Source organism: Lutjanus erythropterus, chromosome 1 (genome assembly GCF_056507025.1).
Source record: "Lutjanus erythropterus isolate fLutEry1 chromosome 1, fLutEry1.hap2, whole genome shotgun sequence".
NCBI classification, from domain to species: Eukaryota; Metazoa; Chordata; class Actinopteri; order Lutjaniformes; family Lutjanidae; genus Lutjanus; species Lutjanus erythropterus.
In genome coordinates this window covers 23,028,580-23,053,614 of record NC_139317.1, presented here as the reverse complement: position 1 = coordinate 23,053,614, position 25,035 = coordinate 23,028,580, and the positions used below count along the sequence as shown (strand labels likewise).

The 25,035-nt window shown below is 39.5% G+C and overlaps 1 protein-coding gene across 1 annotated transcript in view; it reads right to left on the bottom strand.

Moving 5' to 3' along the window:
• Positions 1-412: 412 nt before the first annotated feature.
• nfat5b (nuclear factor of activated T cells 5b) overlaps positions 413-25,035 on the bottom strand; it is a 36,706-nt gene continuing 12,083 nt past the window's right edge. The window contains exons 2-13 of the mRNA XM_084717267.1: positions 15,915-16,040; positions 12,674-13,304; positions 10,968-11,154; positions 9,223-9,413; positions 8,754-8,926; positions 7,505-7,639; positions 7,344-7,396; positions 5,817-5,949; positions 5,215-5,289; positions 4,986-5,089; positions 2,177-4,019; positions 413-1,557 (exon numbers count right to left, since the gene is read on the bottom strand). Coding sequence (XP_084573393.1) covers positions 1,319-1,557; positions 2,177-4,019; positions 4,986-5,089; positions 5,215-5,289; positions 5,817-5,949; positions 7,344-7,396; positions 7,505-7,639; positions 8,754-8,926; positions 9,223-9,413; positions 10,968-11,154; positions 12,674-13,304; positions 15,915-16,040 — 3,890 coding nt within the window. The 3' untranslated portion in view covers positions 413-1,318. The remainder of the gene's footprint in view (positions 1,558-2,176; positions 4,020-4,985; positions 5,090-5,214; positions 5,290-5,816; positions 5,950-7,343; positions 7,397-7,504; positions 7,640-8,753; positions 8,927-9,222; positions 9,414-10,967; positions 11,155-12,673; positions 13,305-15,914; positions 16,041-25,035) is intronic.

Here is a 25,035-nt window from a genome sequence, read left to right as displayed (position 1 = left end):
CTCCCACCTAACTTTTTAAAAAGATTCATCTCTTTGTAATGTATTAAAGGGAGAATCTGTTCTAAAAAAAAAAAAAGTAGCAAACTGACACAGTTTGGTTTTGATGAATACAGACTAAATGTTAGCCTGAACATGTTTGCTTATGTATATTGCAAAGTGCTATCTGTACACTGTGGTGGTAATCTGTGTCTAATATTGAAAGATATGTTTCACAGCTGTTGGCTGAACTACAAATTTTCTTTTACAGTTATTACTTTACCAAACAGGTCTGACAACACTACACCTAATTTAGCCAGGCCTTTTGTAAATAACCAAACAAACACCACATTACTTCATTTATACAACTACTGAGTAGTTTCTTTCTATCATGTTGTTAACTGAAGTCGTTTTGTGGGCTATCAGAGACAGCTAGAGCAAATTTATTTGTATCACCAGGTGCTAACTAGCTGCTAAAACACTAAAATAATAAGCACCCACATGTAGAAAACCTTCTATTCATCTCTGCATTCTTCTACCCCTCATTTCTCTATCTCCTCTCTACTTCTCTAACCTTTTTTCACTTTCTGCACTGTTGCATCATGTGAAAATAGTTTTCAAATCATGCCAACAGTTCTACCTTCTTTGATATATTCATCCATACGTACCATAGTCTGTCCAGGCTTTTCTACTGTACCACACACTCTACCCTCTATGCAACAGAAAATACAAAAGAAGTATTAAAGGGAACACTATTCGTGGAAACCACTAAACACTTTGGAGAACACTTTGGAAAACACCATGAGAACCAAAAGATGCTGCAGATAACATTACTGACAGTCTATCTACAGATGTACATGAAACTTCACAAGTTAAATCAATGCCAAGGCCACTAAGCTACTGTACTCTCAGAGGAAAAGCCAAAAAAGGGCCAAAAGCTGCTTCTCCCACAGAACAGTTCTGTTCTTGTCTCTTTTCTTGGTCAGCCCACTCAGCCAAGAAATTCCAAACTAAATTCCCAATTCACTGTCTCGATTATACAATCTATCCAGTTTGTCCAGTAACAATAATTACGCTCTGGAGAATAATCACAAGGACTAAAGAGACTGGGTAGCAACACTCATGATAATGTTTACCTTCACTGCTGTTTTCTAATAAATCCTGAAGAAGACCAAATAAGGTTAGTAGGGCAGAAAAATATTTGGTGATCAGATTTAAGCACATAATGTTACTGCGTGTGCTTCTCAACAGATATTATTTTGACTATTCTCTCAATATTTTACAATGATTCCAGATATAATCAGTAAAAAATAAAAGACATCTCCATGGACCTGTGTGAAGGTTAGTATGAACGAGTTAAGTTGCTGCCCGACTCCTGCAGGCTGACCAGCAGGTCATCAATCTTCTCCATGTTCTGAGATGCTGTCATGCTGTTCTGCACAGAACCAGACTGAGACAGGGACTGGCTGAGTAGAGACTGGATGTGTGCATCACTCTCTCTTTGGTTCTGACCAGACTGACTGATGGCGATGATCTGATCCGACAGCGTGTTTCCAGGAGTGTTCATCAGCTGGCCGCATTCTACAAAAGAGAGGGGGGGGGGGGGGGCAGAAAAACAGCAGGTCACAATGTGTTCATACAGGACTTTGTAACGTAAGTTAAATGTGTCATGTTTCTTTGTGCTTTTCATATGCACTCATATGTTCATGTACAGTATCGTTCCATTGAAAGACAATTATCCATAATATTACAAACCAAAAGCGTTATGCTTTGACACCCCTACTCCAAACTTGTTAAGATTTTGGAGAGCTAACAAGGACCAAACCATTTTTTCTGCAGCCACAGTGCCTGTTTGCAGAGCTAAAAGGAATAAAAAAGGAATGGATGCGAGGAGTGGATGCCTACCTACCTAAACTGAGGTTAAAAAAAAGTCAGTTGACCTTGTGATGAGAATAAACTAAATAAATATTTAGGTTGCACAAAGGTTTCCCAATTAGTTACCGACTGACTTTCTCATTCAATAACTCGACAATCCTTTATGTGGTATGAGGGACTGTGTCAATTTGCTAATGGAGTTAACAACAGCTGACACTGGCTGTCAGTCTGTTAGTTGTGGATGGTGCCTATCATTTCTGCCTTGCTGACAATCATACTATCTCAACATGTTCAGGAGCATGCACCTGTGTAATCAAGCTCTTACCACTCTGAATCCCAAACAGGAAGAGTCCAGGTTGTTGCGGCTGGCTGGGCTGATTGATGCTCCCACTGACAGCAGTCTGAAACAGAGTCCCTGGCTGCTGAACAGGGGAGGAGGTGGTCGTCTGGAGGTTTGCCACGCCATTCTGTGAGGCAAACATAGCTGACTGTGCAAGCTCCTGAGCAGCCAGTCCCCCTTGCAGAGAGGCCATGTTGGACTGAGGCATGAAGAGGCCCACCGGCTGCTCCTGACGGCTGTTTGAGCCACTGCCCAGCTGCATCGGCTGCTGCTCCTGGAACATGACTTGCTGCCTTGGATCAGTGGGATTCCCCAAGGCCATGGGTTCAGAGCGATCCTGCTGGTTGACTGTCACCATGCTGGCTTGGGAGAAGAGAAGAGAGGTGTTTTGGGGCTCTTGGGAAACCATACTGCTGCTGGTGAGAGGTGGCATCTGGCCCTGGCTGCTGAACAGGAGGCTGGAGGCCTGGTCCGGAGTGGAGAGCGGGTTGTTGCAGAAGAGCAGGCCGGCCTGCTGCTGCTGCTGACCTGGAGAGAGCGTGTTTGCAGATGGATGTGGGGAGATGTTCTGAAAGAGGGAGGCCTGCTGGGCCGGCTGTGTGTGGGGCTGAGGCTGCGAGGGCTGCTGCTGCTCCATGGGGCTCCTCTGTTGAATGGGCGAGAGCTGCGTCTGAGCCTGAAATACTGACTGTGGTTCAGGGGCAGGAGTTTGCAGAGCACTGAGGAAGGCCAGCTGCTGCTGTTGCTGCTGCTGCTGCTGCTGCTGCTGCTGCTGTTGTTGAGCACTGTTGGTGGTTAGCTGAGAGGACAGGGATGTTTGAGGGAGGAAGAGTCCGGGTGTTGAGGGCTGTTGGTCTGGAGACTGTAGTACTGTCATGGTGTTCTGGAATAGAGCGGCCTGGACCTGCTCCTGAGAGGCTTTCTGAAACAAACCCCCCTGTGGATCCTGTGTTTGTGGACTGGGGTTGTGGAACATGGGCGGTGACGGGTGTGAGGGAGTCTGCTGGAGAAAGTTGGTCTGAATAGAGAGCAGGTCACTCGCCTGGTGAAAGAGAGCTGCTTGTTGTTGCTGCTGCTGTTGCTGCTGCTGCTGTTGCTGCTGCTGTTGTTGGGCCTGTTGGAAAAGAGTCCCCTGGTTTGGCACCACTCCTTGTGTTGAGCCCTGCTGCTCTGTGTTCTTGCCCTGAGAGGTGTCCTGAAACATGCTGCACTGCATCTGGATCTGTGACTGAAACAGTTGCTGCTGTAGATTCTCCAGAACCTGCTGCTGTTGCTGCTGCTGCTGAAGCTGCTGTTGCTGGAGTTGTTGCTGCTGCTGTTGCTGCTGCTGCTGAATTTGCTGTTTTTGGATCTGCTGTTGGTGCTGCATATGTTGCTGCTGCTGTTTGGTGATTGAGTTGTCAGACTGAAGCGGTAAGTTACAGAACCCTTTGGCTTTAAGTTGCCTCACTGCCTCCTCCAGCTGGGCCACTTCATCTGATTGGAATAGGGGGAGTTGCTGCTGTTGAGGTGCTGGTTCTCCACACAGCCTCCCCACAGCTGCAGACCCACTGCTGGGCCTCTCCTGTCCAAGACCCTCTCGGGACTCCAGGAGGAACTGCTGCGAGCTCTGCTGGAGCAGAGAGTCAGCAGGCACAGAGAATGAGCTGGTTGCTGCAATGTCCTGCTTCTGGATAGTGCTTAAGGGCTCTGTGTTGGTAAAAACAGGAGCCTGGCCTTTGTCAGGATCACCTGCAGGCTGAGCCAGGTTGTTGGAGAATGGTCTGTTTTTATTTAGATGGCCTGCAGCCATGTCTGCGCCCTGCTGGGCTGGACACAAGTCACCAGTCTGCAAAAACACAAAACAGAAGATAAAAGATGTGCTTTATTTTGCTTTTAGTGTTCATAGTCAGTTTTATTGTATTATTTTTATTGCTTAAGGCACACTATGCAGGATTTTTCTAAATAAAACAGTGTTTCCCCTATAGTTTATTTGGGAGAGCACCCCGCCCCTCTAACAGACGCCCCCGACCTGCCAACAGGACCCCCACCCAGAAATTCAAGTTTTTCAATTTTTGTTAAAGTGAGATCACTTTTTAAATCTTTATATTTATTTCAAATGGCACAGGATATGGATGTGTGGGTGGCCCAGGCCTGTTAGACCCACCCATAACGCCATGCCTGATGGATGGATGGATGCATAAATAAATAAATGAATAAATAAATAAAAACAGTGTTCCACTGCTAAAATAAAAAAATGTGAACACAAAACAGTGTTAACTGTTTATTCAGGTCCAAATGCTTTGTAATCATGGTAATGGGGTCCTTTGGCGAGAGGGTCCTGCGAGGACCCCAACGATGGACCACGCTCATTCCAGCCCAGGCAACCCCCCTCCCAAAGCAAAAAAGCTAGGGGAAACATTGTAAGACATATAAAAATAATCCCTCTCAATCACAACTTGTGACCCACTAGAAGAGTGTGGTGGTGTCTGTAACTGCAGAGGCCCTGCTCTCTCTGCATTGTGTTATTTTAGCATTATTTTGCTGTGTATGGGAAACTTTACCAACATCCTGGGAATGAGACTCAACAATTAATTATCTGTGTGGTGTGTTTGCAAACAGCAACTGACAAAGCCACCATATTCCACCTTTAAAAGTGCCAACATATAACACTTCTCTTACAGGCAAGTACCATAAGAGAATAAAGTATACAAGCAAATTAAATTTTAGAAAACAATTTATGTAATTTATAATATCAAATTACTTGAATCCAAGCTAATTAGGCCTTTAATGAGGTTAAAGATCAATATATCACCTTAAATACACCAGAAGCCTGGAGGTTACTCGTGACCTCCATTGGAGTAACGTCCTCTCTCTTCACTACAGGCAACATCGAAGGCATCAAGGCACCATCTAGAACTGTAAGAGCAAGACAGTCCATTGTGAGCTAAAAATGTACCTGATCCTATTTACAGTACATTAGCAAACAGTCTTCAAATGGGATGCCATAATAATGATTAGGTTGTAAACAAAAGAAAAATAACCTTTAATTTGTTCATCATATGAACAGGTCTTCACCGGAGAGGGCATTTCTTTCTTCACAGGAACATCATTTATGGCTGCAAAAACAAACATCAACAGATATCTATCTCTATGAGCCCACAAAACTGGAAAGTTAATGTCAGACACAGCATAACAATAATGTTATCTGAAAAGATGTGGTGCACAGGACTGTAAATGGAAAGGACCTTGAAATTAGAAAAAGTGCTGATGACAGTCCTGAATGTAGATGACCCTGTTTGTTCAGAAATTGGCTGTGTTTTGCTGATTACTAATGCATGCTTTGATCATACTGAACTGTAGGTGGTGGTGTTGAGCGAGCCTTCTAAGTATGAACTCAAGAAAGCTGTGATGCAGCTCTTGTTTGTGTGGTAGAGAAAATATGTGTAAAATAAACTTTTTGTGGTGACTAACTACAACAATACTTGTTTTTCACTCTCAGGTTAAGAAACAGAGTAAGCCAGACAGTAAATCTAAAAAGCACTGAAGGAAATAATGACATTGTAATGAGAAAGTTACATGCTATTTAACAAGCTGAGAAGAGACAGATAAAGAGAAATTTAACTGAAATTTGACTGGAACAAACCTGAATCTGGAGTGTAGGTGAAAGGCTGAACATCATGAGATCTCCCAGCATTCGTCACCACATAGATCCCCACACACACTGAAGATGTGATGGCTTGGTTCTGGTACGGAGGAACCTTAACTATCAAGTGATTCTTGGGGGTGAAAAAGTCAGCACACAAGAATTAATACAACAGTAAAGTCTAAATATATATGTACCTAATCTGAGTCAAAAGGTGAGTGAAATAGAAAATATACAACAATTAAAGGTACACTGTACAGTTTTTTGACCACTAGCAACAGTGAGGAGCAATATTTGGATGAGCAGGTCATCTATTTGTTTGTATCTTGTGGTCTAACAGCACATCATCAGCATGGGAATGACGACTTACACATTTTTTGACTCCAGATGGTTTTAATGAAAATGTGTATTGGACGAGAAGCAGAAAAAGAATGAGCAGATTGTATTTATATTCATTTGTTAGGCCTTGCAGATAAACACCACATAGCCAGTCAGAAACAATGGGCCTCATGTATGAGTGTTTTTCTCTTACATTTGTCATTAAAGCAGTAAGATGAAAATAAGAAAATCCTATGAAGGATTCTTGAGAAGTCCACTGTCTGTTCTCTAACCACCTCAGTATGTTGATAAATCACATTAGATTTTATGTTGAACACGCATAACAAGAAATTTGCAATTAGTATATAGCAATACCCCAGTAAATCCATATAAGGGCAGTAGAATTAAGGCTTGTTAAATGCTTGCACAGGACTGCAGATGGCAGTATTGCCTGTGGCAGTATTATTTGAAACAAGGGTGTACCAACCAAATTTACAGATGAATAACCTGAAGAACGTCATAATCCAACATGGCTACACCCGCTGCCCTGGAAGCTCATTGCTGCAGATGATAGAGGCGACGCAAAACGATATGATCTGTCCATTGCTTATATGCAGAGCAATGTCTTGATGGGAAATATAACCTTACTGTGAGGCTGATGCGTGCTACTGACAAGGAAATGCACCTAAACTGCACCTTAATTTAGCAGTGTGGTCGAGGGCACTCTTTGATCTTACCAAACAGTACATATAAAAATACTGATGAATGCCATAAAAGTTCTTAAAGTGTTCTTACAAATAATTCATGCATAAGCCCAATGAATGTTATCAACACTGTCTTTGTTTACAAGAAAACTCCACAGTGTACCTTTTATCAAAAAGCTAAATGACATCCAGTGACTTAAACACAAGAACCATTACTATTAGCTGCAGATTCATCAATTCAACTACTTCTGACTATTTTGTTTACAGGGGCAAAGGTTTAAACTGGACTGTTGAGACACACTCAGTATAGCCTTTGAGACTGCGTGTAATTAGGTCAGAACACAATGAGACTACTCAAACCTTTGAACCAGCAGCCATTTAAGATGATTACATCTAAAGCCCCATACAAATCTGAAATGGCTGCTTCTATCTACTCAGCTCATTATTAGTAATTGGCATTAATCATTAGGTACAAAAATAACACATGAACAATCACATTTTTTACCTGGTGAAACAGCTCCATGTCAATTTCAGCTTCTGCCTTCCACGATTTCTCATCTGGAACAGACAGAAGACACAGCCTGCTTACTGGACAAAAATTAAAAATCCATTGAACCAAAATGACCCCATTGATAATGATATTAAAAAAATACTTTTTTTCTCTACCTGAAACATTCTCATGAAATATGACTTTGGTGTCTTTAAGAAAGTTTTTGCCGATGATAAAGACCTCTTCTCCTCCTCTCACTGAACAACTGTGTAGTGACTTCTTCAGGATTTCAGGCACCCCCGCAGGCTGAGCTGTAAACAGAGTGGACGTTAACAGTTTCAACAAGGCTCATTAATAATTTTCACAAAAAACATCCCAAGTTTTACAAAAGAAATAAAAGGAGTGGGTTGGCTTGAACATAACAGATGTTATGCTGCTATTAATTAAAAAACAAAAAAAAACCAAAAAAAAAAAAAAAAAAAACACATAATTATTAGGTGTCTACTATTCCCTCAAAGTAATTATTTTAACACTAAACTGTTAAACCAATGAGGGTTTGTGGTATTTAGAAAATTTGCTTTTTATCATTATTTTTGTATTATAATCATATTTTCTAATTTGATCTATTGTTAATATCCAAAAAAACAGATAAATTCAAAGACTAAAAATAACAATGATGCTTCAAGTTAGTTAATATGTGTTTCGGGATTGCCTGACATAATTTCAGTGGCTTTATCCAACGCACTGTAAGCATAAACTACCTTATGTGTACCAGAGACTACAACACCTGAAGCTCAGAATCACTCCTTTTGTCCTCTCACACATTTCACAAAACTTTTTCACTACTCTCCAACACACACGCACTGATGCCAACGGGGATTAGTATTTCTGTGTTTTGTGGAAAGATATTTCCCTGGATTGCATGCTGGCTCTGTGTAAACAATAGGAGTCCACACACCTCTATTGTTTCGTCCTTTCCTTCTCTTTCTCCCCTGTCTCTCCCAAATCCACTTACTCAGAGACTTTCTTCTAATGGCCCTAGGCGTCTTTCCTGTTTATGAGACCAACCACACCCTCATACTGTATGCATTATTAAATAAAACTTGAATCTGGAGAGATCTTTACACATTGTCTCCAAATGTGGACATCAAAAGACAACAGTCTCCTTACCTCAGGTTATATTTAACAAAGAGCACATCTCCTCTTAAAGAGAAGAAAATAGCTCAGTTTATGATGGTAATTATTAACTAAGTAGGTGACAGGTCAACTGCTTGTTTAGCCTCCATGAAACTAGTTTAAAGTACTGAAATGGTACTCCAAAATGCATGGAACAAGATACAGAATTTGCAAATATCTACAATCGAACATTAATTTTCAGTTCATGACAGCATTTCCACAAACACAAACACAAGGAAACTGACTTACTGCATAGGATCGGAGATGAAGGCGTCTGTAGTGTGAGCACTGAACCATCTGGACGGGGGATGTTGACCCGAAACACCAGCCGAGCGCGTGTACTCTTCTTCTTCGACCCAGCCACACCAATGCGAGCCTCAACGTCAGCATTACGGAGCTTCAGGATGCCAACACAGTCCACCCTGCACACAGAGACAATGTTAGCCGGGAAAACAACAACCTTTACAATGTTTGCTAAACTTGCAGCTTTTTTACAACACCAAAAACCTCAACCTCTTATTACAACAACAGATTATGCAACCAGTATGCACTTGCTTTAGTAAGCAACTGGTTTGAATTATCTGGACAACAGTGAACATAAAAGCATCATTTGCTCTCGAAAAGAGGTCTCTGTTTGTGATTTAGCATAGTAAAACATATTAAGACATGTAACATATAACATAAATACATACATATAACATATGGAAATTAAACATACGCTAGTGTCATGTTGGTGCTTGGATCAAGTGACACCTCGATAACAGTTGTGCCATCAATGTCCACCTCTTTGCAGGCTGTGGTGTTACGGCCAGTCACCCTGCAGGCTTGGTAGAATCCATGAGGCTTCACACGCCCAGTATCGTTGCCAACAAACACCTGCAAAACCACTGGTTCATTCACTCCCTCCAGCTGTGTAAGGAAAAAAACAAACATTATTAAAAAATGTATAACATTAACATATAATACACACTGTGGGATAGTTGATATGGAAATGATGACAATGCTAGATGCAGATGTCCTCAGTGTGTTGCCCAAGTGCATTCTGGCATATTCACATCAAGCAATTACGCTGTCTGTGTCTTGCCCATTTACAGTGCCTTCCAACAATTAGTTTTTGCTTGTTTATCAACCCATCTTCCTTCTACCTTGTTGTATAATCTAGTCAGCCTTTTAAAAACACCACATGTATTTGTTATCTTCTGCTGTAACTTTCTACTTCTGATCTTTGTGCCTGTGTTCTGCGTCTGGATCCACCTGCTCTTCACGAACAAGTACAACCGAGCCAATTAGTGGCAGAACTCGTGCTGCTTTATGGCGAAATTCATCTCCAGATCACCCCCTGGGCTAACATCAATGACAAACTGACCAAAGTCATGATCAAATGCTGGACAGTGTCTCTGGTCTTGCCCCTGATTCACTCCTTTCTCCTGTTAAGACTACCGTTACTTCTCCATCTTCTTATGAGTCTCAACTAAAGAGCCAGATATGGATTGTAAACATGAAGGACTTCTGCCTTTTTCCCAGATCATTCTGGAATTGGTTTTCACATCACCCTTGACAGGTTTAGAACAGTGAGTTTCTTCTGTGGTTCAGCTATTTTCTCAGTATCAGAAAACCAGAAACAGCACAGCTAAATAACCCCTGAACCTCAGTGACTGGAAAACATTGGGTAGTGGAATCTCTGAACTCTAGTTTTTATAAACTCAACTCAACTACTAACGTCAATCGATGGCCTAGGCAGTGGTTTTTAGAAAATATAATAGGAAACCATAATGCTGCAAACTAATGACTGGCACATCCACACTGAGCATATTCAGTCTGTCAGGGTGCTGCTTTTTAAGAGTAAAATTCAAGCACTTTCAAGATACCTAAATCAAAATTTCACTCTTCAAGTTATTTCATGTCTAAGTGGTTACAAAAATGCTACTGTAAAAAAGTTTATAGATGCAAATTGTTGTATAATAACTCTGTTTATTTTACCAGCTGTTCATATTCACCTTGATTGTATGTTATAATCATGATTACTTAATGGCTGCTAATTTTAACTCCAGGACATGAACAAATATGATGACATGATCAATTCAATCAAGATATTAAAAGATTTTTGGTTTACATGGGTGACTGTGGAGATTGTGGAGAGATGAAACACCAGATTATGTTGAAAATCAAGCATTTTTCAACCAATATATTCAAATTCAAGCCTATTCCTAACCTTGAAAACATGACTGTTAAAATTAAGCATTTTCCAAACTTTCAAGACACTCCTCCAGTATACTTTTTGACATCTAATGAGCTTTACTCTTCCAACTGGAACGCTTATGTCTCTAAGAATAGCAAAACTTACACACATGTACAGTATTTCAAAGCCTCTGGAAATAATTAAATCATTAACCTAACCTTAAACAAAAACACACCACAGCAGAGTGGTCATTCCAGTGGCCATGTCAAGGGTTTAACAGTTACCTTTACAGTAGGGAAGCCCTGCTGTGTGCGGTCCTTCACTGACCCTCTGCTGCCTTCAGTCAGGTAGCGAGCTCGGTGCTGAGTCTCAGGCTGGACAAGGATTTTCAGCTCCTTCCCCTCACTCTTCTGTGGATACTGCATCAAAAGAGTTCCTCCTTTCTGTTTGGTTGTCTGAGGATCATCAGAGCTGCAACAAAGACCATTAAAATTACATCTAATGCTAACATTTTGGGGCAATTTTATTTTAATTTGTGCAATCTGGCTGGCATCTTACTTTTGTTATTGTGGTAGAAAAACCAAAGAATGTCTGGAACTTGCAGTAACAGATTATAAGCCTGTCCTTATTTGTTCAGAGCCCCCCTCACAACCAATGATGCTCTGAGCAATGCAGAGTTAACAGTCCCTCCATCGACCAAGCATATTCTATGCCCAGCTCTTAAAACGTTCAGACTTATCTGTTTATTTAATCTGCTCTGCTTATCCTAGGTCTTTGAGAGAGGCTCTGTGATTCACTGTGGCTGACCATTGTTTGTACTTCAGTATCCTGCCCCTCCCTCCCCTCTGATCTGACCGGTCTTCTTCACTCAAAGTGTGGTGGGAAATTTAGAGCCAGAGTAGTTTGTTAAAGATTTCCATCTGTTGTGCAGTGTGTCACTTCCTAATAATACCTATTCTGACAGCCAGGATGAGTGTTGGATGAGATTATCCAGAGGGGCCTTCAAGACAATGGTAACACAGAATAAAGGTTGAGTGCCTTTCTTACTGACAACTACCACTGAAAGAATATAAAGTCAATAAAAAGTCAATTAACTACTCAATAAACAACTTCCTACAATAAATGGAGTCATTGTTTTCTTTGGTCACTGATAGGTAACAAATTGCTGGAAAACCATGAATGCAGATGTGCCCTGAGTATGAAATTATATATGTAGTATACAAGTAGATATAATATTAAAATGATAAGACTGATATGCTACACAGGTGAGGTGCCTGCGCAAAGCCCAAATGAAAAACACAACACCCACCCCCCAACCACAGCCTGTTCACCTTGCTGCCATCCACGGGAGATACAGAAGTGTCTACTACCATACCACCAGACTGAAGAGCAGCTTCTTCCCTCAGGCTATTCAACCAATCTAGAGTTCATAATTAAATTATGTTTTTTTATGAGTAGCAAAGAGAGAACTACATCTAAATCTCTCTATACAATCCTTTTGTATTTTGATACATAAATCAATCATGTATCTTGTGTCCTGTATTTGCTGAGTCTTAATGAATTAATTGTTTAGTCTATGAAATTCTAAAAGAAAAATGACATTCACAATTTCTCAGAGGTCACGGTGACACATTGTTTTGTCTGACCACTGGAGAAGCTAAAGATACTCAGTTTAGAAAAAGAGCAAATCCTCACATTTGAAGCTGGAACCAAAGAATGGTTGGTTTCTGCTTTAAAAATGACTGAGATGATTAATTGATTATTAAAATAGTTGCTGATTGGAGAATGGTGTTCATCCCTCCAGTAGAGCTTCTGAAACTTTCACCTGGAAGATTGTGGTGGTGTAACACCTAATACTGGTTTTTCCTCTAATTCTTCAACCATCTATGCACAACCATAACCACCTTTAGCAACTTCATGAGAGCCATTAGAATCTGAAAGCTCAATCTCAGTTTCGATTTTTTTCAAACTAACTTCAAGTTACACAAACCTTCCTTTTGGTCCAGTCTTGTTGTCCGGGCCGAGCTGTGACAGGACAAAGTGTGGACCTTTGGCACTGTCTGCATCAAACATGTCCATGCTGGCTTCCTCTGCAGGCACAGACTTGGGACCTGGCCTCTGGCGAGGGGTTCGTTTGCGGGACTTTCGTGGCACCTCCGTGTTGTCATTGTAAGAGATGCTGCTCATGATACTGAAGTTGGACAGAGAGTCGTCCATCCAGATGCTGTTACTCTGCTCTGAGTCCAGGGAAGCTTCATCCTGGCAGGACATACGGCTGTCATCCAGCAGGTCTTGTGGCGGTGGAGAGATGTTCAGCACGGTGCGGCGCTTCGATGGGGTCATCTGGTGATGCGGCTGAGCCTCCTGGGATGTTGCGCCTCTGCCTCCTCCCAGCTCACTGCTGCCCCTGCAGTTACTGCTACTGCTGCTGTTGCCATTCCCACCCTCTGCGCCGACGACCTCTGGTACCGCTCTGCTACTCCTGCTGTCCTCTGGGTCGACATTGCTGCCGTGAACTGGGTTCTGGTCACTGGCTGACGTACTGGAATGCATGGTGGAGCTGGAAGAGGTGGAAAAAGCACTGCGGGGGCCTTCCATGGTCATAGAAGAGGACATGGCATCTACAGTGCAAATAATTAGACAGTAAATAAAGGCATCCCAACCAGTGTTGGCTAGCAGTCCCATTTAAGCAGCGAAATTTGTTCGTGATTGTTTTGTTTTTGCTTTTTTAAGCATTTATCTGTCCAATTGAGATTTCCCCCTTTTTATTAGATTTTACATGTGTGTGTCTGTGGTGCTGATAATATCTGAGTAAATGTACAGTATGTGAAGCGCCGTGAAGGTGTGACTATAAAGGGACCAAGGAAGAGATGAGAGATGAGCAGTATCTCTTAATTAAAAAAATAAATATACTTAAATATACTTGTAAACAAATAAATTTGCGACAAAAAAACGTTTAAAAATAACTGAATGAATTTATCGTTATTATTAGCATTTTGTTCATGTTGAGCTGACAAAAAAAACAAAATGCTGAAATGGAGAGGGGAGATCAAAACAATATGTGCAATATGATGCATGCCGATTACTGGAGCTTTTCTTTTCTTTTTCTTTTCTTTTTTTTTCTTTTTTTTTTTGCTACAAAAGATCATTTTGTTGGGACTGAACGTAGCCACAGAGACAAAATAAACAAGCTTCTGACCTATGAAGCAGAGAACTGCAGACCATTTTATATGCAGACACTCCCTGCTTCAGAGGGAACTTCCTGGAATATAAAAATGAGACAGCGAATGAGCAATAAGAGCTGAACAGTAAAAAATTTATTCAGATTTTAGAAAAAATAATAATAACACAGGGTTATTTTGTTTGGTAGAAAATGTGGCTCCAGCATGCTGACATAACACTGTAATTTCAAAAACATTCAAATAGTTACAATGAACTAGATGAAGAGTGGGGAGAAGTCTGGTTAAGTTGCAGATCGTAAAAAAGTGTTAGACTGCTGTTGACATTGTGGATCGTTTGGTGACTCATTAGTTTGCAAAACACACAGTCGGCAAGATAAAGAGGCACATAAAATGCATGGAGGTAGTGTCATTTTGAGCAAGTATCAAAGCACAAATGGTCACAAACCAAAAACATACAATAGCAAATCAAATCTATGAACAAACATGAGCACTTAACCTCTGCAATTCCCTCCTCACTAAGTAAGTTCCATGAAAGATTTTTCAATGGGAAAAACAAAACAAAAATCAATGACAACACTGTTCTGGGAAAGTATGTTTTTTGCTTTAATTATTTTCCATTCAAAAGTTTTGAATTTTTACACCTCTATGTATCAGAAGAACACAAAATCACAGGTCACAGAGATTTCTGAGGAATAAAGATGATTCTTTAAATATCCTTCAAACCTGCATTTCCTTTGTTTTGTAAGCACTGTACACTCATCTTGTTTTGTTTAATGTCAGTATAAAACCAGACAATCCAAATGCTCAGTTCAGCGAAAAGTGGAACCTTTTCCAGTGACTGATCTCTTTAAAGAGGAATTAGACGTTTTTTACTTTGACTTATTATTATAAATAAATGTTGATTATGTAGCGTAATGGCTATAGACCATAAACCCCATCCACATTTAGACTGGTTCTCCACAAACCTTGTTTTCACTATGCAAATCTGCCATTAAAGACTAAATTATTAACATTACTAATTCAATTTATATCATTACAATAGCTCAATGCCTACTCCCAGTATAAAATTATGACTATTTCAATTTACCTCTTCAGTTTTCTTATTTCCAAAGTGATATTAATCACGTCTTCATGATTCGGTTGTCTTAGCATCAGCAGCACAAACAATAATGCCACTTGGAAATGCTAGTGGTGGATTGAAAAGTTGTCTGTTTCCACTTTAAATGAAACACTGTTCCATGTGCACCAAGCTCAAGTGTAAAAGTTATGAGCTGCCCCTTTTCACTTGTCCACACTGCAAGTATAATGATCAAGATGTTACTGATTTCCTATAGAAAAAATGTTAAATTGTGCAGTAATTAGTGATCAACAGGATACCTAATTTCTGAACTTGTGCGTTTCTCTGCCAATGAGATTTTCTCCTGTGAACAATAGCGGTCAACAAGGTGATTACAGCCACACAAAGCTTCCTAATTCCCTAAAAAACAAAAGTGAAAAAGAACTGTTAAATCAAGAACGGTGTGATGTGAGATTGCAACACTGTGATATAATAAGCTTTGTTGGGCGCTCTCATCATTATTGTGTACTGTGTATGGTTTAAACCATTAACCTATTTTAGTCTGTATCACAAAAGACAGTTTGGTAAACTGTAGAGGGCCCTAAATACTATGTGAACCTGCAGTATATGACCTACATTTCCACACTGTTGCTGCAAGAGACCACAACACAACACAAGTATTCACAACAAAAATCCAAAGGCCAAGCATTTCAGTCTACCAGCAGGTACAGAATAGACAGATGTTGAACTGGCTTAACTTTAATGACTAACTTCTTTGTAAAGCACTTGTTTTGTTTGTTTTGTTATTTTTTTTGACTGATGTGTGAGAATTACAAGCAGGAGGTTGGTTGTCTGACGTACTTTCTTGACATGTGCAGGTGTTTGTCTGCCCACAGGTATCAACTGTTACATGAGTTGTGTTTTGTTTCTCGTGGGACATGATCAGTCCTGCTTGCAGAGGAGAAATACAGATAAGAGGAGCAGGATCCTACCTGATGCTAGAGCAGCTGAAGGGGGAGGCCCCGCCTCTCCACCGCTCTTTTGACTCATGATTTTTGGGGTCTGCTGAGTGGAGTAAGGCAACTGTAGCTCTCTGGGAAGAAGGTCATACGCTGATTCTGACAAGAAAAGGAGAGAAGAACACATAAAAGAGATGATAAGGTGACATATTAACAGGACCTCAACATTGTTGGTAAAATGAGAATCGTGTGTCAGCTCAATAACTGACTTGTTGTAAACATGAAACAAAAAAAGAGATGGTTTCTTATTGTTTTAGGTCATGCTTTCCTCATACAGTTTCTATTTAATCCGTTTTTATGCTGATGTTGCAATCTCAGTGTTACGGGTTATGGTGCAGCAATTTCACATCACAACTCTTGCGCAATTAAGAACATACCTGCAACCTGGCTTGCAACAAATCTGATAAATGACAAGGAAATACTGACAACAGATTGAGATTTAAGACTTTTGGGAACAATGCGTTACAATAATAGTCTCATTTCAGCAGCCTGTTGCACCAGCTGGGTGTAAGTCCAAATTAATTATTTGCATGAAATATTTGTGATTTGTGTGAAAAGGCTGTTATTATGTTGTAATTTATGCAAGTCAAGTCAAGACAAGTGAAGTCAGGTTTATTTATTAGCACCAAATTATTACAGAGGACATCTCAGGGCACTTTTCATATAAAGCAGGGCTAGACTGTAGTCCTTCCAGAGACCCAACAACTCCCATCAAGAGCAAGCATTAAGGTGACTGTCAAAGGAAAAACATTCTGTTAAGAGGCAGAAACCTTGAGCAGAACCACGCTCTTGAGTGGTCAGCTGTCTGCCATATCAAAATTGCAAACAAAAATACACAATTAGTTTGTTGATAGTCTTAAAACCAAGAAAGATCAAGAATCTGACATTAGAGAGAGAATAAATGCGAAGCGACCTTGATTATGATGTTCACATTGATCAAGACTTTTGATTTCATTTGAAAGATCCACCTTTACTAATTAAAAATAAGCTTCTGCCACACCATAATCAGTCTATCCCATTGTTGAACAGCAAAAAAGGATCAATACAATAAAAAGTCAATACAGCAGAACCATTCCACTTCCTTGACACAACCTAGCACCTACATTACCCACAATGCAACTGCTTGAAACTGTAATTTCTTATGTTCATCATTCTATACCTGACTGAAGAGGTTTTTTTGCTTTTTAGATAAAAAAAATCAAGTTGGAGAGTGACATACATTTTGAAACATGAAACATCCTTATACGAGTGCTATCACAAGGCATAATTTTGGTTGTTGATTTAAGTAAATAAGTAAAATAATAATTCTGGGTATACAGTATATACTATGATAATATAATATGTCATTTAATTTTCTCAGCTGGAAAAGCTTAAAAATGCTTGAAAAGTGCATGAATTTGACTTTAGAAAAGGTGTAGGAACCCTGTAATATCCAAGCTACATCTTCGATTATGGATGTTAATACAGGGCTCTAAATGCATCTTGAGGAGGACCAAAACAAATGGAGAAAAAAAGCAAAAAATGTAGAGACTAATGAGGTAAAAACTGTAGCATGCCAAGCAAACATCAGATCTCATAACAAACAGGCAGCAGGGTCTTAAAAAGCCTTTTTCTCTTCTCTGTGTGCCTCCCTCAGGGCCAACAGGACATGGGCAGGGGAGAAAGCCTTGGGTCAACAGCATGACAACACTTTTACTAGCAGCCTGATTCATCATCCAAATATTATGGTATGAACTTAGAGCGGCCATTACAGTCGCCTGACTCTCTTCTCTGCCAACTGCCAGCTTTAATTACTTGCAGCTGAGTCCCAGGGTTCGGTGTGTATATCAGATACTTAACCCTCCCATTGTTACCACTCGCTGTGTACAATAGACAAACCTGGGACATACTGAAACCAGCCCATGCCTCTTCATTCCCAAAGCCCTCCAGTCTCTTACAGCTCGCTTTAGACAAGCAGGGAATGCTGGTTCCCAGAAAGGGAGCTTAAATCTGGACTCAGCAAACTCATATAACTCACACACTGAACCACACATACATACACACAGGATTCTAGTGTGGTTTTACTGGTTATTTGCTAAGTTCTCCAAACAAAATCACAGACACACATGCATGCACATGCACACAAACGCCCCCCCACCACCTCCACAAAAACACTTTCTCTGCCTCTGCATTTACACTTAAACCCAGTCTTCTTGGGACTCACTGAGCGACTGCACATGCAGCAACATGTGCTCTGAGTGAGCAACCCTTCCAGTAAACAGATTGCCAACCGCACAGACAGAAAATATGTACTCTTCTCTCAGAGCAGCGGTCTCGAATCACTGGCTGGCCTGTTCAAAGTGTTTCCACACTCCCTTGACGTTTCTAAAAGCTGAGAAAAGTTCTTATTTTGCCACATATTTGTTTCCTCGTGAGCAGACAGAGTGCAATTCTTTATTTACATGTGACAAAACACTGTTCCTTTCACACAGGAGAAGACGATCAAAAAAATTATGAAAGGTCAGCTTCGTTAGATGGGAAATAAACTGACTCACACACACCATGTGATGTTTTGACTTTAACTTAAAGCTGCAGTCGTGTTGTGCAGACCACTGAGGAGAACCTTTAATTTTCATAATAACAGATTAAAGCCTGATTAAAAATGTTCACACTGACAGATGCCAAGCTCATGTGGTTAGTTTTGAACAGGTCTACTCATGCTATTAATAAATTTCGATAAACATCAACTCAGCTGAAATGTGGCTACTCTCATTAACTGGTTCACATATTCAGTTTGCACTCACGTTAAATGTAAATAGACACTTAAAATCTGTCAGAAATGTCAGAAATCCTGCATAACTTTAGATTTGTTTGGAACCAAAAGTAAAAAAAAAATAGCTGTTTTTAACCTCACCATGCATTGTGATATGTTTATATGGTAAGCAGTGCAGCCTAAAGGTGAAAAAAGAAAGCACTCACCATGTGAATGGCAGGACTTACACTCCCATTCATTTCCCTCACATTCCTGCTGCTTGCTCTTACTAGCCCTGGCACCTGGGGCGTGGCACTGGTTTTTTGGCTGAGTGACTGATTTAACTCCCCTTCTGTCCCCCTCCTCCACTCCACCTACCTCCTCTCTCCCTCTCTGTCTTGTTTACTGTGCTCCCAGACCCTTTTCTGTACTTCAACTTGCTCAACAGGTTAGTGGTATTGTCATGTGGAATCCTGTCAAGCAGAAATGAAGCAACAGAATAACCTACTTATGTTGAAAAATCCAGACAACAGAAATCTACAAGTTACATTGTTGAACTTGGTAGACTGCCACTGAACAAAAAGTGATGGGGAAGATTAAGATTGAGCTCACCTTGACAGGCATTTGGACATTATTCCAAGCAGCGAAGAAGAAAAAGAAAAAAAAGAAAACAGTGAAGGGGCTGGCACCTGCAGCAAACCATGTACAACAACCCTGAAATGTTTACAGCCAAGCCTACATGAAGGCTGCCAGGGACTCCATAGCAACACAGATCAGGGGACAAGTCTTTTGAGCTTTTGCGTCTCTCATGAGATAAACTGGAGAAAATTAGAAAATAAAACTGCATTATCCAAACTCAAATGAAGGACTAGGCATTAATGGTGCAGGATATTACATGAGCAACATTACAACATTGTGGGAAAAATCTGAATCATCTCCGTGAAATGACACCACATAATTATCTTATTTGTCACCGCCCACTCCTAAGGGATAACACTAATACCTCAAATAATACCTTTTATGATGTGAGTATAGTATACCACTCATGCTTAATTAATGCATTGCAGGACTAAATCTGATGAAAAAATTAGTGTAGAATATATCTATAGCTGCAATGATTAGTCAATTAATGGATTAGTAGATCAAAAGAAAATTCACTGCAAACTAGTCTGGGTTTTGGACCATTGGTTGGACAAAAGAAACAACTTGATGACATTGCTTTGAGTTCTAAGAAATTGTGATTGCATTTTTCATTCTCTTTTTTTCTTACATTTTATAGACTAAACAATGAATCAATTAATCATAAAACTAATTTATGGATTACTCAGAAATGAAAATAAGAATTAATTGCAGCCCTAGATATACTATATTAAAATATTAATAATACATAACCAAGCCATGGAATTAGTTTTTTTCGCTTGATGTAAGTGATTGATTTAGCCATACACTAATTCACATTCAGATCATATATGCATTTGTGTAGCTAGTGGCACAGATGTTCAGCTAATAATACTTTTGCCATGCAAGAAGGATGCAAAATAACTTTAAGGGATCGTGATCATAAATGTTTGTTTATGTTTTGTTTTTATGTTCAAAATGAATACTGGCTGATATGTCCTTATATATTTTTTAATTCTCAAATTATTACATCATATGTGGTAGATATCAGCTGGCTGCATTAGGTTACACAAACACAAGCATGTCTGACTTACTGAGTTGACCATCAGATTATTAATGGCTTTCCTTCTCAAAATGTTCACTTATTAATTCATGGTTTATTTTATGGGAACAGATACAGTATATACAGACAAAGTGAAAACAACTATCCAATACAAGTATCATACTGTTTACAGCAGATGCTAATTTGTAACACCCATTATATGGCTATAAAAGATTAAAACAGTGAGGATAAAAGATGGTAAAGTGAGTACAGCAAGATATCACACAGCTAAACAAAAACTTAATATTGCTAGATACAATAAAGCATACATTTAAAGAAATGACCTTTCATGACCAGGCATGAGTACAGGTTTGTTGCTGAATTAACGAGGATTCAGTACCTCTATAAAAAGTGGAAGCAAATTTTAAGGGATCAGGTATAAAGTTCCAGGACTGCTGCAGCTCTGTAACTGTAACTCAATGTATATATAGAGGTCGAGGAATAAGTCAACTGTTCTTATGTGTATGTATTTCCAGACACCACCAATAATCAATCCCAAAATGCCACCCTATTAGATCAACATTTTCATAATCAATAGATTATAGATAGATTAAATATTAAAAGCACCTCTCAGTATAACACAATTAACAACAGCACAAACTGCAGCCTCAAAAATGACCAAACATTATTGGCTAACCTTTTTATTGCTTACTGTAGGACTGTCGTATTAGACTGCAATAGTTTTAACTAGGTTTACCTATTAACTGTCACCTGTATGTAAATTTACAAGTTAGACAAACTTGTCAAAGATGCACGCATCCTGTAAAATTAGTGTGACAATATGATGTTAGGGCGGGGTGAGCATATGTGCAATGAAGCAAAAACTGCAGGCGTTAACTTCTGCAGTCACAAACTATTTGTTCAGCGACAGCCAGCAGATGGGAAAGACTGAAGGAAAAGGCAATTCTTACGATGTGCAACCACAGTAATAATGATGTAATGCTGTTGATGCAATGTTTCCTGATTTTGTTAAAACACCAAACACTGATTTAAGGGGAAACATTTGAATACAGGTTATTTTTAATGTTCATATACTGATAATAAATTAACCTAGACATACCTTGCATCATTTATGATTGTTGAGCCACAGGACTTCTTGATATTTCATACATAAATTCATGCATCATTTATTACAACTGAATTATTTAGACTTGAGTTGAGAACCCTTATCATACAGTGTCAACCATTCAAGTAATCAATGTCTGTTCTAAGATGTCATCACCATCAGTCACAAGTTATGAGTCATATTCAAATCAGATTATCTGAGGTGAGCCTAGAGGATTATATATCAGTTTATTGTAGGTCAATAATACAGATAATGAAGGTTAATGACTGAAAAGTCATCATTTAAAGCATGAATTTTCACATTGTGTTGATTTTGGAGCCCCCTGTGGACAAACATGGTAGTGTTTCCACCATCATAACCACAAAATATAATGTCAAAAATAAAAGTATCCAAATAAAAATCTCCTCCTGCTTCTTTTTAAGTGGCTAACAAGCTACTAACTGTAACTTTGGCTGGGAAATGTAAACACAGGCTCTTCAGATTTGCATATGATCTGATTTCAAAGAGAATTCAACTTAGTGACAGGCATTAAAACCAACTATATAGAAATAGTCAGTCTTCTCGTTGATGGTCTTGTTTGCTTATGAAGGTCATATAGAGGCATCAGTGTTAAACTTACACTGTTTTCATAACCAGTTAAAAGCTCCTTGTAATGTGTTTAAGTGATAAGTAGAGCCTTTTAAAGAGCATACTCCATTTTTTCCAGTCAAAGTGTTTGATCTATATTTTTTACTCTGCATAAACAAATACACAAATTACCCTCTACCATAATATTTTCTACATGTAGAATACAGGTCACACAACTTTCATTTTGCCTGCCAAATCTGTCATTAAATCCGGTGATTACACCAGACATGATGACTCAATTATGTTGAAAGAAAAGTCTTACAGTGGTTACTGTCTACAGCCTATTGCTCAATAGAAACCATTGTTGGTATTGTCATTGCATTTAAACAGCTATTGTCAGGAAGGATCATGACACCAACATTGTTTTTGACAAAATGTTCATCTGATGAAGAAACCGAAGAGAATTACCAGACTAGAGTAGAGAGGAAATCACAGTTTTGTGCTTGTATGATGCTGGATACGAGTTGTAGCCTCAGTAGTGTATGAGAACATATGTTTGATCATTTAACAGCAACAGCAAGCAGTAACCCCCAGAAACAGACCAGAAGATGGAGGGAAGAAGACATTTTAGCCAGAAATTGGAAATTGTCACAAATAGTGTGATCTAAAATGATAAACACAGTAATAGAAGACATTGGCCATATCACCATATCACTAACAGTATATATCAACATACAGTAATTGTTCTGTAAGTTAAGAAATATTGAAATAACCATACTGTACTAGAACTTCCATACCATCAAAAACACCTGCAGCACATGAGACAACATCTGAGTAAGAAACAAAAGACTCAAACTGACGCTTTAAGGTTCCAAATGAGAACAACAATTTCAAGAGTTACATGTTAATAGATGCAAATAAACACCAGCTTGGTTGCGATTTCACTCTCCTTCTCCATGTTCTCTTGTCATTCTCTTTTCCGTGCCAGTTGGCAAACCAGCTTAGAGCTGTATACGACCACCAACTGCCATTTTCACGTCATATGAAAAAGTAATAAGCAGTCATGCTAGACTTTGCGAGGCAATAATCGGACAAGATCATTTGATAATTACAGAAAATCATGCAAGAACAGCTCCCATGGGGGAAATGATATTGCCAAATCTCTACCAGAGGACACATTTTTACATTTTTAATGATCTTTAAAATGATTTAATTTACAGACTTAAATGGGCTTGCATAATAGTTTGACTGTAAGCCAATATGTCTTCCTTGGTCAACTTTTTATCCTAAATCAGCCTGTGCTGATCAGCCCGGTACACTGAATATATAAGGTGAAAAAGGTTCATGGCTGAATATTTGGATTATTTTAATTGTTGGTTGATTTGTTCATTATACATAAACTAGTTGTTTGAACATAAAACTGAGAAAAATGTCTGTATGTCACTGTCATTGTTTCCCAAACAATATCAATTTATGTTCCCTCCTTGACCTGTATTGTCATTTGATTTGGACCTTCGTTATGTAGCCATCAAGTTAACAGAAACACCAAAGCAAAGAATGGCTGTATTTGAGTGATATTGTTGTTGTCAACTTGCCATTTTCTGTTTTGGCTATTACTCCTGGCAATCACAATAATCTTTGTGACAGCTTTTTGGAAAGGTCTGACAGGTTTTATTGTTTCTACACAGCGATTTGATAAAGTGAAGGTCAGCCAGGCCTTAGATCAGGCTCACATCAGGCTCAGAGTTTGTGGCTTGTAGTTCTTTCAGTTCAGCTAATCCTGAAGTGATCAGGAACGACCTCCAGGCATCAGTTTACATGACTTGCTTTCAACAAACAACCACCACTATCCTGACTTTACAAAACAGCCCACGCTCCTGTGAGGGCCAAACCACCCAGCTCACAGCCAGAGGAGTGCAATGGAGTCAGGGTTACTGTTTGAGAAATTTAGTCTTAAATCTGGCTCAGACAATGCTCGACAACACTTCTACCTATGGCTATGTGTTTACCCGTGGCCTCAAAAAGATAAAACAGACACTGAGCCTAACATGAAAGCATGACTTCAGAAAGCAGTGGAATTCAAACTATTTACAGAGGACAACACACACACGCAAGCTCACACACATGCACACTCGCTAAAAAATGCCACGCTTTCACACAGATATGGGAACACACTTAACTTCTACACCGTTCCAATGAAATCAGGCCTCAAGTGACTGTGCCTGTTTTCTTCAGAATTAAATGTGACACCACACACACACACACACACACACACACACACACACACACACACACACACACACACACACACACACGCACAGGCAAATGTGCACACACGCACAGAAATATTGACAGCTTGCAGTATAATAGAAGTGTTCCACAAAACGTTCAGTGTGCAACACAGGCATTTCTGTTCAATTCACAGGAAAACCCTGCTGAGGCAACAGGAAGAGCCTTTGGCAACAACGCACGCACATACTACATAGTGTGACATCACCAAGCTGCCACGCTAATTTCATTTAGTCTGAATCTGGAAGGGGATCGTAGCAAAAGCGAATGTTTTTATTTTTACAGTAAATATTAAATGTGAAGAAAGTGATTCCGGAGAAAGAAAGTTGATTGTTGAGTCTCATTCCCATGCTTTGAGTTGGTGACTTGGACCCAAGCCAGAAAACAAAACAATGAGCCTCAACAATAAGAGCCGTGATTAGTCGATCAGTCAAAGAAATTAGTTGCCAACCATTTTGATAATCGATCAGTCATTTCAGTTGCAAGGATTTGCTGGTTTTCTTTGATAGATATAATAGTAAATGAAGAGTCTTGGCATTTTGGGCTGTTGGTTGGACAAACAAAGCTATTTGAAGACGTCACTTTGGGCTCTGAGACATTTGTGATATTTTTCACTGTTTTTTTGACATAATATAGACTAAATGTAATCTAGAAAATAATCTGTAGGTTAACTGATAATGAAAATAATCATTCGTTGCAGCCTTGTCAATAATTAACCCAA